Genomic DNA, 13,883 nt, shown 5'->3' with positions numbered 1-13,883 from the left:
TTTGTGAGTAGTGCTGCTGATCCTGAACGATATCGTGCACCGACATCCACCAAAGGGCCGGGGTGACGGAATGCGAAGGTTGCTGATGAAGTCTGGCAATGTGGAGTTAACACTTCTATATCTGGCTTCAGGGCTTAGGGGTACTGAGGAGAAGGACTGAGCTCCAGCTCCACCGCAGTAATGGGGCGTGTGCACCACCCAGTGTCCATGAAAAGAACCACATAGAGCGGAGGTTGCTAACCCACACTAGCCCCGGATCATGCTGGAGCATATCCCAGCAGTCAAAAGGTGAGAGGTGGAGCGGGGGGGGGAATGTGCAAACTCCTCACAGAAAGGTCGGATTCAAACCTGTGACCTTCTTGCTGTGAGGTAACAGCGCTTACCACTGCGCCACCATGCTGCAGACAAAGTACTCGCAAATAGGTGGCTTCCATACATTGTTAAAACTGCTTCAATCATTAGCATTAATAAATCCCTCACGCTAAGACCACACCGAGCTCCAGTCCTGAATCGCTCGGCCCTGCTCTCGTCATTATTCACACACACAGTTGATAAAACCTGCCAAACTCAAGTGTCCCGAGTGCCCAGCCATCAAACACGCGGTTGGGGGTCATCTGGTGGACGTATTCCAAGCGTTGTTCGTTTTACGGCTAAATTAATTCCCGAGATGAGCGAGGAGACATGTGTGTGTGGTGACAGTGGAAGGAACTACTTCCTGCTATCCTCACTCCAACGGTAGTTTGGGTTTTTTTCATGAATGAAATAATACAGAATGACACCAAACAAACACCCAATGACTGGCAGTTTTAAAATGTTTATTAAAAAATAAAATAGAAAAAAATATATTTACATAAAAATGTCAGAAAAAAAGAAAAAAGAAGAAGCTGGGCAGCTCCCTCTGATGTGTCCATTTCGAGGAACACTGCTCACATGAATCAGCCAGAGCAAAGAGGGGCTGCCGCCTTTTCCCATACAGCAATGGGGGGGTGGGGGGTAATATTACATTGCATCTGCATGTACATGTGTACGTCTAAGTCTCAGCCTTCCGAGCCACTCGGCGCCATTTTCCTTCCTCTGACTGACACCAATCGTTGTGAAACTTTGTCAGAGCACAATCGGGACGTTTGCTGGATGGCGAGCTGACGTGGGGGGGGGGGGGGGCGCGAGCTGCACAAGAACGCTGAGACGCACAGAGATTTTAATCCACGCAGACTTCCTAGTACTGCGTGTCAAAGTCTTTGCTGTGAAGATGCAGGCAACTCTGACTCAGTCAACAACCTCTCATTACCAATTTCATTTCACAGTTTCCATCAGTGCTGGTTCTAAATCGTTAAAAACAGACGGAAAGAGTGGAAATGGCTCATCAGATACATCAATGCTATTATTCCAATTTGTAATCCAGCTACTATATGCATTTCATATGGGATGGGGTTCACCTCGCGGTGGATTTAGAGTCTATTTGGACAACGATCGCCCGTGAGAAATGGAAGGGTGGAAGGTTAAAAGCGTGACTGGAACACACACCTTTGAAAAATGGCAAAATCTGGCTGGATTTTTGGGTCAAATCATGAAAAGGTAAAATGAATTTCCCAACCTGGAGGAGACGACTCTGTGTCAATAATTCATTTGGCTGTGGCCCCGTTGGTCAGGGGTTATATTGATGAGGGGGGGGGGCAGTTTGAACTGAAAGATCAGAGTTGCCTTCATTTAAAGAAAATAAAACATTGTCATAGTACAGGAGAGGAGCCTCGGTAAAAGATACAGAATTGTCGATGGATGCTTTGGCCCCCCCTTGTGAAGTGATCCTGCAGAGTGCAAGGCGCTCTCTGCGTGCACTTCATCATCGACTCTCGGGCATCTGATTAAAAACCTTTTGTAGCAAGTCTCAATACTTTCCTCACACATTTCACTATGTCACACACTACACACACGCACACGCACACACACACACACCCCCACCCAACCACTGACACTAACATCCCCCCGCTCTTTACATCTGAAAGACACATGTAGAAAACTAGACTTTGACATCTCAAGACCTTCACACACACACGGAAGGGCACAGGGGAATGCGGTTGGAGCTCCCAAAGGTTGACTTAGGCGAGCCTGTCAGTCAGTAAACTTATTTAGCATGGGGGGGGGGGGTCCAAATGGAGATGGGAGATGACACAATAATTAGAATAATCCACTTGCATAGTAATAAGACGTGTGTGTGTGTGTGCAGAAAGGGCGAGTCACAGCCCTCGACAGACCCGTCTGTGGGTGGGAATTTGAGACACGGTGTGCTCGCAGAAAATGACGCGCGCACACGCACACGCACACGCACGCACACACACACACACACACACACACTCCAAGTAAACACAAAGAAGGGCATTGCAAACAGCGGAAGTACCTGGCAATCAAATGTACACAAGATTCCGGAATGGAATCAAAACACAGCTCCCTTTCACTCGGGCCCTTGGTTCAGGAAGACCCCCCCCCCCCCCTCCTTTATTCCCCATTGTCCAGGACCAGAAAGGAGAAAACCTTATCGCTGAGCATCTTAGTGTTGATCTGACTGGTTTACAGCTGTGAGCAAGAGGAGAGTGGCTTCAGCCCCGAAGATCACATTTCCACACGAGTGTCCTTTGACAAGTGATCGAAGGATTGATCCGACCTGGAATCAGTGGATTTTTGTCCTCTTAGCATAATCTTGATCTTCAAATTCAAGTCAGGTAAGGTAAGCCGCGGCCTCGCCGGCTTCAACCCCGTTTCTGACTTGTGTTAAAGAAGCAAAAACAAAAAGGAACGCGACGATGTGCGACTATCAGAGGAGTCTCTTTCGGACTAAACTCCTGCTTTTGTCCGGACGGCCTTCTAAATCCCCTCCAGTGAGGACAAAAGACGGCAACTGAGAAAACTAGCAAAGCACGGCCAGCGTCCCCCCCGACTTCTCTCTCTCCCTCTCTCACACACACTCGCTCTCCCTACTCAGGGGATTACACTTTGAGACCAATACTAATGTACATTCTCTCCCCTCCCGACAAAGGATACCCCAGGATCCAGTTCACCCCCCCCACACATCCCCTCCAGGGTGTCTGAAAGATAACTGGGCCTGAAAACAAAACTTCCACGAGGAATTTCTTGTTAGCTTCACCCATTTTCCCTAAACGTCCGAAGAGATGAAGAGAATATCTGGATAGTACAGGTCTGAGTGCCACTGACGCAAGTAAAGATGGGACAGAAAAAGGATGGGGGGGGGGGGGTCCATCATCAAGACACACACACTCTCGGCAAACACACAACTGAAATGCTGCCCGGCGAAAGGTTTGGTAAAGAGAATTTAAAATTCTATGAAAATAAAACGGTATAAAAATGCCTTTACATAAATGCACACACACAATTAAATAAAGCATCAATTTTGTTCCGAAAAGAAAAAAAAAGAAAATATTGCACAAAAATGAGAAACGGTTTTGTTCTTAAGTGTAATAACTGAAAAGGTAACACTGAGCAACAAGCAGCTCGGCTGCATGAGTCAACATGAGGTCAAGTGAACTTGGCAATGACATCACCGAGTTAAAAAAAACAAACAAACAAACAAACAAAAAAAAAACAAACCCTGAAAATGAAGACGAGAGAAAAGAAACTGTGAAACTACAAAACTGTGAACTAAAGTCATGCAGGAAAAAAAAACGTAAACACAGTCGTAGGAAGATGCAGCGCTGAGGGCGGAGCTTCCTGTGGCGGTGGCCCCACATTGAAAACTGCTGGTCTCTGGCCTTCTGTCCGCCTCCCACTCTCCTTCACCACGAAGAAGAGCCAGGGTTAGAGAGACGAGGGGGGGGGGGGGGGGGGGGGGGGGAGTGGTTTCTATCAGCTGTGGCTAACTGGGAGGCTGTCCCTCTTCCTACGTCGCCAAGTGTTGCGGTGATATTGAGTGTGAGCGTGCGAGTGTGCGTGCGTGTGTCCACGGTTAGCCAGAGCGGGGCTGTTGACCAGCGGCGGGTTGTGGAAGCCCTTCATGTTGAACTTGGCTGCATTCTGAGGAGCGGAGAGAAAAGTCTACGTCAATAAAGCCTTTCCTGACTCAACCAATCAGATCGCAGCTGAGGGAAACGTCGCAGGCGCGACACCATCTTAATCTGGAGGACAGGCGTTTGTGTTTACATTTTGCGATACGCGTAAAAGAATAGTACGACCATTTTAATTGTGTATTTAAATGCGCTAAGCTATGCTAACTGCTTGTTGAGACGAAAATGTCAGTCATCTACGTCTTCGCAGAATAAACGTGAATCCAAAATCGGACTATTTCCTTTATAAACCTATGAGAATGAAAAACTGGATTAGACCAGTTAAGGCCGCGCCCCATCTGAGAGTTGCCTTAGCAACAGGCACAAACAAGAATACGCCTCAGATCATCACTTATAGTACCTTGTGTGTGTGGCCGGAGTGGGGGCTGGGCGGAGGCTGGGTGCTGGAGGGGGCAGCGGCGGGGACATGAGCATGGGCTGCGGGGGCCATGTGGAAGAAGGGGGCGAGCCCGGTGTCAATACACACCCGTCTGCCAGGTATGGCGTGCACGGCCAGACCGCCGGCCAGTGAGACGCGAGCCTGAGGACCGAAGGCGTTGGTTGAGATTCAGCCGTCGGGTTTTCAGGCGACTCGAGTGCGAGGACTGAAGCCGCCGCTGTGCGCTCACCTGAGACACCGCAGGCACTAGGAGATGGTGGCCCCCCATGCCAGGCTTGCTGGTGCTGATGCTGAGGCCCGGGGGCAGAGCGAGGCCCAGCGGTGCGAAAGACGGGTACGGGTGCAAGTGTGGAAGCGGGACGGGGCACGGCAGTGTCGAATCGGAGTCCTGGTGAAACGCACGAAACAGAAAGGACAAAGGTCGCGTCTGGATTTAAACCGGCTGCTGCTGAACGGGATGCGGGACGTAGTGCTAATTAACCCTTTGTGTCCTAAAGCATTAAGCTAGCATCCTGAGCAGGGCCTTGTCAGTAAGGAGCAGCACCGTGCGTGCGTGCGTGCTTGGATTTATTTATTTGCTTACGTTGTCTGAGCCCGACAGCGATGACACCGAGGAGGCAGACGAGTGCTGCTGGGGGCTGGAGATGGACATGGGGGAGTCCGCGCTGTGGGGCGACACAGAGTCCCTGTACTGGTCCTCAGACGCACCGCCACCGATGAGCACGAAGGGCTCCTGCTCCGACGGTTGCTCTTTGGGAAGTGAAACTAAAAGATAAAAACAAATACAGTAATCCTAATCTGCGCCGTTCGTTCAGTGGATTTAATTAATTATACATAAAGGTTTTTGTTTATTTTATCCATTTAATGTTCAAACTGTTTTACAATTACCCGAGTTATTCGATTAGTCAGTAAACTCATCAGTTTTGTAATATTAGTTTTATTAGAAGAATGTTTCAGGCAGCTTTCCATCGTACATGGGGCTGAGGAATCGTACCTCTGTTGTCTGTTCGAGACAGATCCCTGCCCCCCCACTTCTTTATGATCCATTCCCTGTAGTCGATCACTTCCTGGGTTAACCCAATTATCCTCCCCAATGTGCTGCAGGGAAGAGAAAGAAGTTAAATAAATAGAAAATAAACCTGCACTCTTATCCCATCTTCTCAGGAAGGAATCCCCACCTTTCAGAGTATTTGTTGGGGTAGGACCGTGCGAGCGGCGACACAGCGTGGCTCAGGACGGTGTAGGCATAGTCAAACACCTGCTTGACATGCATGGCGCCATAGGAGCCCCTCCCCACATCATTGCCTGCAGGAAGAAAGACAATCAACACAATGAATATTGAGGAGGCAGGATCAATTCTCATCCTAGTTTGGACTCACTTTTTACAGCGATGAAGGCATAAGTTTGGGGAAGATTACAAAGAAACAGACCTACATGGAAACCGCCGTGCTGCATGCGCCGCGTTGCCGTCGGCTCTCCGACCAGCACAAGTTCCCGCGCCTTCTCTAGAACCTCCGTGACGAAGTGGAACTAACCTGGGAGCAGCGGGTCCTCTATGCAGAGCAGGGATGGCCTGTATCCATTTATCACTCCCTTCATGATCTCCTCTTTGGCGACGTATGCTCCGCCGTGTTTGATGCGGATCCCCGTTTTCAAGTAGTTGAAGTGGCGGCCGTACAACTCGAAGAACTCGATCAGCAACACGCCCAAATTCTCGTGGGGGTTTCTGGCGTCGATGCGAGGATGGAGCTGGAGCACGGAAGAGTGCGTCCGGATTAGACTGACCTTAAAACCGTTTTGGCAACGCTTTCGTTCAGGCTGACGAACGCGCCGGACATGCAGGACGTGGTGCGCAATTACAGCTATAATTCTACAACGTCTACGACATTACATTTTACTTTCAGAAGCAGAATTTAAGTGGTTTCCGACGTGCAGCCGCGGTGACATCCTAAGCCGGAGGGGGGGGGGCTTCTCCTGCAGGACGCGTCTGCGTCTTTACTGTACCTGTAGGAAGCTGATGACCATGAGGATCAGGCTGTAAGAGCTGATTCCTCCTGTGAAGACTTCATTCAGGTCTCTCTGCAGCAGGAACTGCTTCAGCACAAAGATCAGGTAAGGCAGCACCGGGAAACATCTGCGAGACACAAAGGGGGGGGGGGGGGGGGGATTAACAACACTACGTCCCTTAACAGCAGGTCTCAGGGATTCGTTCTAATCGTAGAGTCGAGCGTTCGATTTGTGATTTGGTGGTTGATCTGTTCAGTCGAGTTTTGATTTGGGTCAAATCTTTTAAAAATATCGGATCTAATGAGGCTTCCCAGTGTCTGTGATTTGATGTGTGGATTGACTTTAGGTGACCCCCCCCCCCCTCAACTTGACTGTTATACCCATGGTCAAAATAAAAATTAAAAATCAACCCCCACTGCATAAATGCTGCGAGCACTTGTCAAGAGTCGGGCTGCTACACGCATTCCCAGCAATCCAGCAACAAAAAGAAAGGACAGGACAGAACTTACTGCATGCCGGAACATCAATCAGCACCCCGGAATTCCTGCAACTACAACAATGAGGGGGGGGGGGGTCCACCGATGTCGACATGGTTTTCAGCAACACGCATACACCGAGCGAAGAAATCGGTTCCAGCTTCGCTTTGGGAACAAGACGAGCCAAAAGCAAGATCGGAGTGAAGCGCTTTAAAAACGCTGGCTGGTCTCGTCGGATCCACAGAGAGGGAATTTCCACAGTTCCGTATTTAGACCTCGTAATTATGTGACTCCTCTGGTAGCTTTTATTTAAGCGCGTCTCCGTGACCTTTTCCTGCTCTCCCCCTGCAGCTCCTCCGTATTGACGTCGCTGCTTCTACGCGACCCGATCGATGCAGATTGAAGCGAAGGTGTGAATAAAGCAATCGAGGTAGGTCTGGTCACTGTGACCGTATTTGGAAGTTGATCCAGGCCGCATTTACTTACTTTACTTAAATTACTTACTCACTACACCTAAAGAAGCATCTAACTTTGCCTTGTCTGCAACCCAACAGGCTAATTCACTGTCGGTCATGTGGATGACTGGAACATAAAGGAACATAAAGGTTCGGGCTCTCTTACCCGCCAAGGCAAGCAGATGTTTGAAAATCCTTTATGGACAATTCACACTTTTTTGTCTAATTCAGTGGCGATTGCAAAACATAAATCTGACGACGTTTGGTGACACGTTCTGCCCTTCGAGGGTATCTATACAACTAAATCACGTTAGTATTTCTGGGGATAAAATCAATCTTAAAACAATTGTTGCGATATTTCAACCACTGAGGGTGCAGCTGGGTGCGAAAGAAGAGGAAGAAGAAGAGCGATGCTACCCGTTTGATTTCTGTGTTGATCTTCCTGTTGAGCAGTTAGAGAATTGTAAATTCCACAATCTGTTCGCTTGCGACTTCGTGTTCTTACCTCTTATAGATTAGACGTGTTTTTGTTTTAAGTGAAAACCACAAATTCTAATCAGTACAGCCAAGTGTACAAAGATTCCTGGACACCATGTGATTCCTTCTGGTCTTCCTCCATCACCAAATAAAATGCGTTGGATCCTGCCAACATCACACAAACACATCTCACCTTAACATAATCTTTGATGAAGCTCGCTGCCTTGACTCCAGTCTCTACGTTGAAACTGATATCCACCTTCACCTCGGTTTCTTGGTCGGTCAGCTTGATGATTGGAACCTGAGCACGGAAAAAACAAAACAAAGCAAAAGCAACAGGCATCAGCCAGCGTATCCACTCAAGTCTTTACACCTCTGATCCGTTTCAAGTCCAGAGGAAGTTTTCCAGGAAATTACGAGTGCTGCCAAATTTTAACGGCGCCGCAACATTGAAATTAACCACCAAGTAATTATTTCTTACCAGATCACGAATCAGTATACGAGGAATATCCTTTTATTAAAATCCCTAACGTGTTTGATGTACATCTACTTTAATTTAGTGCCCCCCCCCCCCCCCCCACAATGACTCCATATGATCGCAAACAGGAAGATGTCATCATCACCATGACGTTGGGAAACGGACTCACCGTGGCCTTATCCAGCACTTTGATGGAGAAGGGTTCTGCCACGTTATGCTGCCGAAGCGCTTGCTCCAACTCTTGCAGCGGGGGCGCTCCCACTTTCCAAACACCACCAGGTCAATGTCACTGTGGAAAGGGAACGTTAAACACTTGGCCAGCGAAAGACACACTTCGTCAGTCAGACGTACAACGGGCTAACCTTGTCGGGAGGTACAGCCCTGTGCTGAAGCTGCCAAATATCTGGACCTGGGGGGGAAAAAAAACATTCAAAAGAAGCATGAAAACGAGTGAAAGTCCTAAAGATGGCGCATCTATGTCGCGTGTATTAGATGAAAGGGAGTTTTTTGACTCCATTGATTGAAATGACGTTGTTGAATTGACACTAGAAAGATGTTCCCCACTTCTCCAACCTGGCAGTACAACAAATCTATGCAATCAGCTAAAGAAGAAAAAAAATGAGACGGACATACAGAAAACCCCCAAAAAACATCCCGCCTCCACGGAGCCGCTGCCCAAACACAGGCAGACAAACTCCAAACACGTTTCACAGCCGTTCCCTTCACACTCTAACTCACGCACAGCCTGGCTTATGCACATCTGACAGTATCGCACCAGCAGCTCATTTGCTGCCGTGACGTACGAATTCAAATCTTTCCAAACTATCAGGAACGAGGCATTTCCGGTTTCCACTTCCCAAGACTCTGAACGCTGCCAAGTTTGACAGAGAGAGTGAACCGCCGCCAAATTAAGAAAACAACAGTTAGAAGAGAAAGCCGCGTTTGGGGATGGAAGCGAAAGCAGCAGTAAATACGACGAGGCGAAAAGCACAAAGACCAGCCGGGATTGATGGGGGGGGGGGGGGGGGGCTGCGATGAGAACGGGGGGCCGCCACAAATCACAGGCTTGATCCATTTACCTGACAATCTGACTCACAGTAAAAGAGAGAGGGGGGGGGGGGGGGGGCAGCCAACAAATCACCGCTGCACATGTTTTACATGGCTAAGTAATGAGATGCAGCATTACATCAACGCCGCGGCGCTCAAACAGCTGCGGGAACCTCCGTCGCCAGTTCTGCACATGCAGCATACGCAAATAGAAAGAACAGATTTGTCCTTTCCGTTACGCTGTTTTTGTAAATTTAGCTCAGAGGAAATGATCGCGAGTCAATCTGCCAAAGAAATGATTTCCTGATTTGTCTTTTCCACACTGACAAAATGACGCGAGTCGTCACGAAGCCATTTGCTCTAAACATCCCGATAATGACTGAAGCCTGCAGACGCTGGAGGGCGCATTTAAAGCCTCTCTGGAATATAGATAATACATAATAATAAGCTTTATTTATATAGCACCTTTCAAGAAATAAAACACAGAAATATAAACACCACCATGGAAAAGTTCAACGTTAACATTAACAGCTACTACGTATTTAAGTTAAGGCTCCCTGCGCATGAGCGGAGCCCCGCCCCTGCATGCGAAGCAGACAAATCAGACGCCGCTGATGCATTCAGTCGGCGTGTGGTTGGCTGCCTGATCCATCCATAACATGGGGGGGGGGGGGGGGGGGGGGGGGAGATCACATTTTATCATCAGTCATTTTTTTTTTATCAGATCCCCTATCAAGATCATTTTATCGGCCGGGCTAATGCCAAGCTATTTCTGAGCAGGACCACATGCCTAGCGAGCAGCACAGAGTCCAGGAATCTACTGGAACGGACCCAAAAAATAAAAAATCATTAAATAAATATCTCAACACTATCTGAGGAATGTGAAATACCGGTTTACCAGTGTGCCAAAATGTAACACCACAAGAGGACTTCTCGAAGAACCCAGAACATCAATACTTGGTCAAAGGCAGACAGAGGTGTGTGTGTGTGTGCGTGTGTGTGCGCGTGTGTGTGTGTGTGCGCGTGTGTGCGTGTGTGTGTGTGTGTGCGCGTGTGTGTGCGTGTGTGTGTGTGCGCGCGTGTGTGCATTTTACATCCGCAGTCGGCCACAGCTCCTTGATGATGGTCTCTATCCGGTTCACCACCTCCTTCCTCATAGCCGCTTCCTCTGGCCGAGGAGACATGAAGTTGTAGAAGTCCATCACCTCCTCGTGGAGTCTGGGCAGAGAGCAGGAGGAGTCAACGCCACCGCGTTCGCTTACGTCGTGAGAGATGTAAGCCGCGCTGCCTCGTCATCGCCGCTCTGCGCGACGAGGAGGAAGCCTAAACGACAGCAGGGGCGGCATTCTACAGACTACTATGCAACATGCAGTTCCCATTTTGTTCCCTTCTACTTCATTGGATCACAAAATGAAATTAAAATGCATTATGGCAGACCGGATCAGTACCGGTGCCGATTCTTCCTGCACAGCGACACCATTTTTTTGGGGGGTTCTTTGCCGACTGTTATTTTACAATCCCAGCTGCGTGCTGATTGGTTTGGTGCCATTGTTGCTGGAGAACACAACATGTTCAGACTCTAAATGACTCTGACCGGCGGAACCCTGATCAAGCCCGTGGCCATTCATTTTTCCAGGAACGCGTGTAGTGATGATGTCAGTGCGAAATACAGAACAGGGAAACTGTCACCATCCATTAGTGGAAGCCTGCAGGAAATGCAGTCCAGTCCGTGTGCCCTCTCTTACGGATACTCTATTCATGCCAGATTAGCCGCTTCTAAAATCAGACATGGTGATTGTCGGGGCTGCAGGCGGACCGAGAAAGAACTACGGAACTCCTACTACAGTTATTCCACATGAACTGGCCGAGAGACAAATTAATGGAATCAATGTTGCTCACGCTGGGGCGGGTTTATGACCTCGCAACCACAGCCTCTACTCAGGACACAGCATGTTAGTGCCACACGCGCACACACACGCACACACACACCCGCACACACACACACACACACACACACACTAATCTCATCATGGGGCAAAATGGTATCAATGCAGTATAACTTTTTTACGATCGTTTTGAGTTCCAGTGTGGACATTCAAACTGTCAATCTGGATCTCAAAGAGTGCCCGCTGGGTAAACCTTTGTAGGACCCGTTTGTGTTTAAGCAAAAATCTTGCCATAACAAATATCGATCGATTAATTGTGCAGAATATTTCCAGACGTGCATATTACAAGCTAAATGTTACTTTACCCATTTGTTCTGAAAATGGCAACTGTCAGGGCAAACTGAGGCGTTATACCTCCACGAATCAGGCCATACTCAGGTATAACCCTTACCCAATCACCCAATAAATAATAAACATGAAGAAATAAAATATAGCGCCATTAGCCTTAGAATACACATACACTCGAATTATGAGCTGCTAAAACCGTGTTCAAATAAAACTTTGGTACAGTTTTTAAAATGACATTTAATCCCGCTGCTGTCTGTGACGTCATACTTTGAGAGCGCTCCGTTCCTTACCAGGAAAAAGAAACTTAACTCCATCCACACTAACCTTTATATGCAAGTAAAATTATCCAGAAGTGTACAATGTGCATAACTTTCTGGTTGTGAGTACTTCACTGCGCTAAATTCGTGATACATTACATCTAAAATTGCTAATTTCGACAACTTTTAATATTAAGGAAACCCGTTAAGCTCGCTAGCATAACGGACTACAAGTGGCAACACATCCGGTGAGGACCTCCAAAATAAACCTGTCAATCTAAAAACGCTACACATCAATTCGGATTTGATTTATTCCGCTGTTTGAGTTTGTTATTTTTTTTTTCACATTTCCATACACACGGTTAAAACAATCGAGCTTCTTCATAGTTTGTTGGAAGTCGGACGAACCTGAAATAACAGCGAAAAATAAAAATAAATTACACTTCCTGTCCAGCGTGTGCAGACACTCGTTGTCTTTACAAAATTCGAACAGGAAGGTTTTTTTTTTTTTTTCAGTCTTTCTGCCAACAAACAGCCCAATTCCAGTTTGCAAGGCAATAATGGGCTACAGAACCCCGCATCGCTTTCAAGTGTACCCCCCAAACACCGGAAGCTCCGAAACCACGGACAACCGGACCGCCGGTTGCCCTTAATAAAGCCAAACACTCACCCGAGGACGCCGAGGTTGTACCTCCTCGTCTTCCACGGCGTCCAGGTGCTCGCGTAGTTGCCATTAGTGCAGTGCGAAAGCAAGTAATTCATCCCATGAGTGCTCGCTTTGTTGTCGCTTTTCCTCCTGCCCGGGCGGTGACTGCGATTCGCAGGTACGGGGGGGCGAACCTGCTGGCGCGGAACGCAAGTCTGTTGAACGGTGAAGCCCGGCGGGCGCTCCTGCGGGGGTCGGTGATGCAGGTGGTAAAAGTTCACGTTACCGTCCACGCTGCCGCTGGCGTGGAAGACGAGACCGGCGCCGCCGCCGGTTTGATTGATATTTCCCGTTAGATTTCCACCCATAGTCCTCTCGAGTAAGCAGCTGGAGGAGGAAGAGGAGGAGGAGGAGGAAGAGGAGGAGGAGGAGGGGGGGCTGTGGCTGTCCACACCGGATCCCTGCGATATGGACGCCGTCTTCTGGGGCAGGGTTTTCCCATGTCCCGTCTCGGCTCCGTTCATCCCGGGGGGGGAGTGAAGCGCGTTCCCGTTCACCGCGCCGCCGCCGCCGCCGCCGCCATGGCTGCCGCCGTTGCTCAAACTGGCAGCGGGGTTGCTGTTGCCGCTGCAGACGCTCTTCTTCTTGCTCGCCGCCACTGCGGTCGCCACATTTTTCAGCACGTCCAGCACCGCGTAGTTCACGTACCGGTTCTGGTTCTGGCTCTGGTAGTGGTCGTGGAGCCGCCGCCCCCCCTGAGAGGTCTCCCAGACGTGCATCCACAAGGCGTTCGCTGGTCCTTTCTGCTCGGGCTGGATCCAAGCTACCCTCGGATCCATTCAACTTCTTCCGCTGGCTTTAACCCCCCCCCCCCCTCCGCCACCGCGCCCCCCCCTACAAGTATCTAACACTAGCGAGGCCGTTGTGACGCTAGAATCCACTTCCGGGACGTTACAGAAAGGTCCGCTCTCCTATCCGGGATGATAAAGAGAAATGTCTAATCGTTAAACCGAATCAGGAACCATTGGTAAAGTACCCCCCCTCCTCATCCTCCTCCCCCCCCCCACCGTTGGCTCGAGAGAAATGCTAACCCCGTTTCCGACGGGAATTCAATATGGCGTATTCGCTTCAAATCCACGCGCATGCGCACTACGAGGGGATTCTCAAACGACGACCGCCCCCCTCCCTCAGTCGGTGGACTAATTGCACAGAATTCTTTGATTTTTTTTTTTTTTTATTAGATTAGATTTTTATTAGATTAACATTCGGCCAAAATAAAACAGATAATGGCGGCTCTATCATCCGAGCTGCCGCCGGAGCAGCTCTCTAGCGCCACTCCCAGGCGATCACCGGT

General features: G+C 49.0%; 1 protein-coding gene and 1 long non-coding RNA gene across 2 annotated transcripts; one reads left to right on the top strand and one right to left on the bottom strand.

Annotated features, from left to right (window-relative positions):
- Positions 1-3,855: 3,855 nt before the first annotated feature.
- tent4a (terminal nucleotidyltransferase 4A) lies at positions 3,856-13,390 on the bottom strand. The gene is given in 14 exon segments (XM_068747088.1): positions 3,856-4,023; positions 4,414-4,593; positions 4,682-4,840; positions 5,036-5,217; positions 5,447-5,550; positions 5,631-5,757; positions 5,988-6,201; positions 6,457-6,586; positions 8,041-8,168; positions 8,515-8,600; positions 8,603-8,634; positions 8,708-8,754; positions 10,487-10,610; positions 12,554-13,390. Coding segments are annotated over 14 exon segments (2,496 nt in total). The 5' UTR covers positions 13,369-13,390.
- On the top strand, positions 7,263-10,609 carry LOC137902979 (uncharacterized). The gene is made up of 3 exons (XR_011105754.1): positions 7,263-7,365; positions 7,490-7,564; positions 10,495-10,609. It is a non-coding gene; the product is annotated as an uncharacterized lncRNA (long non-coding RNA).
- Positions 13,391-13,883: the final 493 nt, after the last annotated feature.

Source organism: Brachionichthys hirsutus, chromosome 13, assembly GCF_040956055.1.
Source record: "Brachionichthys hirsutus isolate HB-005 chromosome 13, CSIRO-AGI_Bhir_v1, whole genome shotgun sequence".
NCBI classification, from domain to species: domain Eukaryota; kingdom Metazoa; phylum Chordata; class Actinopteri; order Lophiiformes; family Brachionichthyidae; genus Brachionichthys; species Brachionichthys hirsutus.
This window is presented reverse-complemented; position numbering and strand designations above follow the sequence as displayed.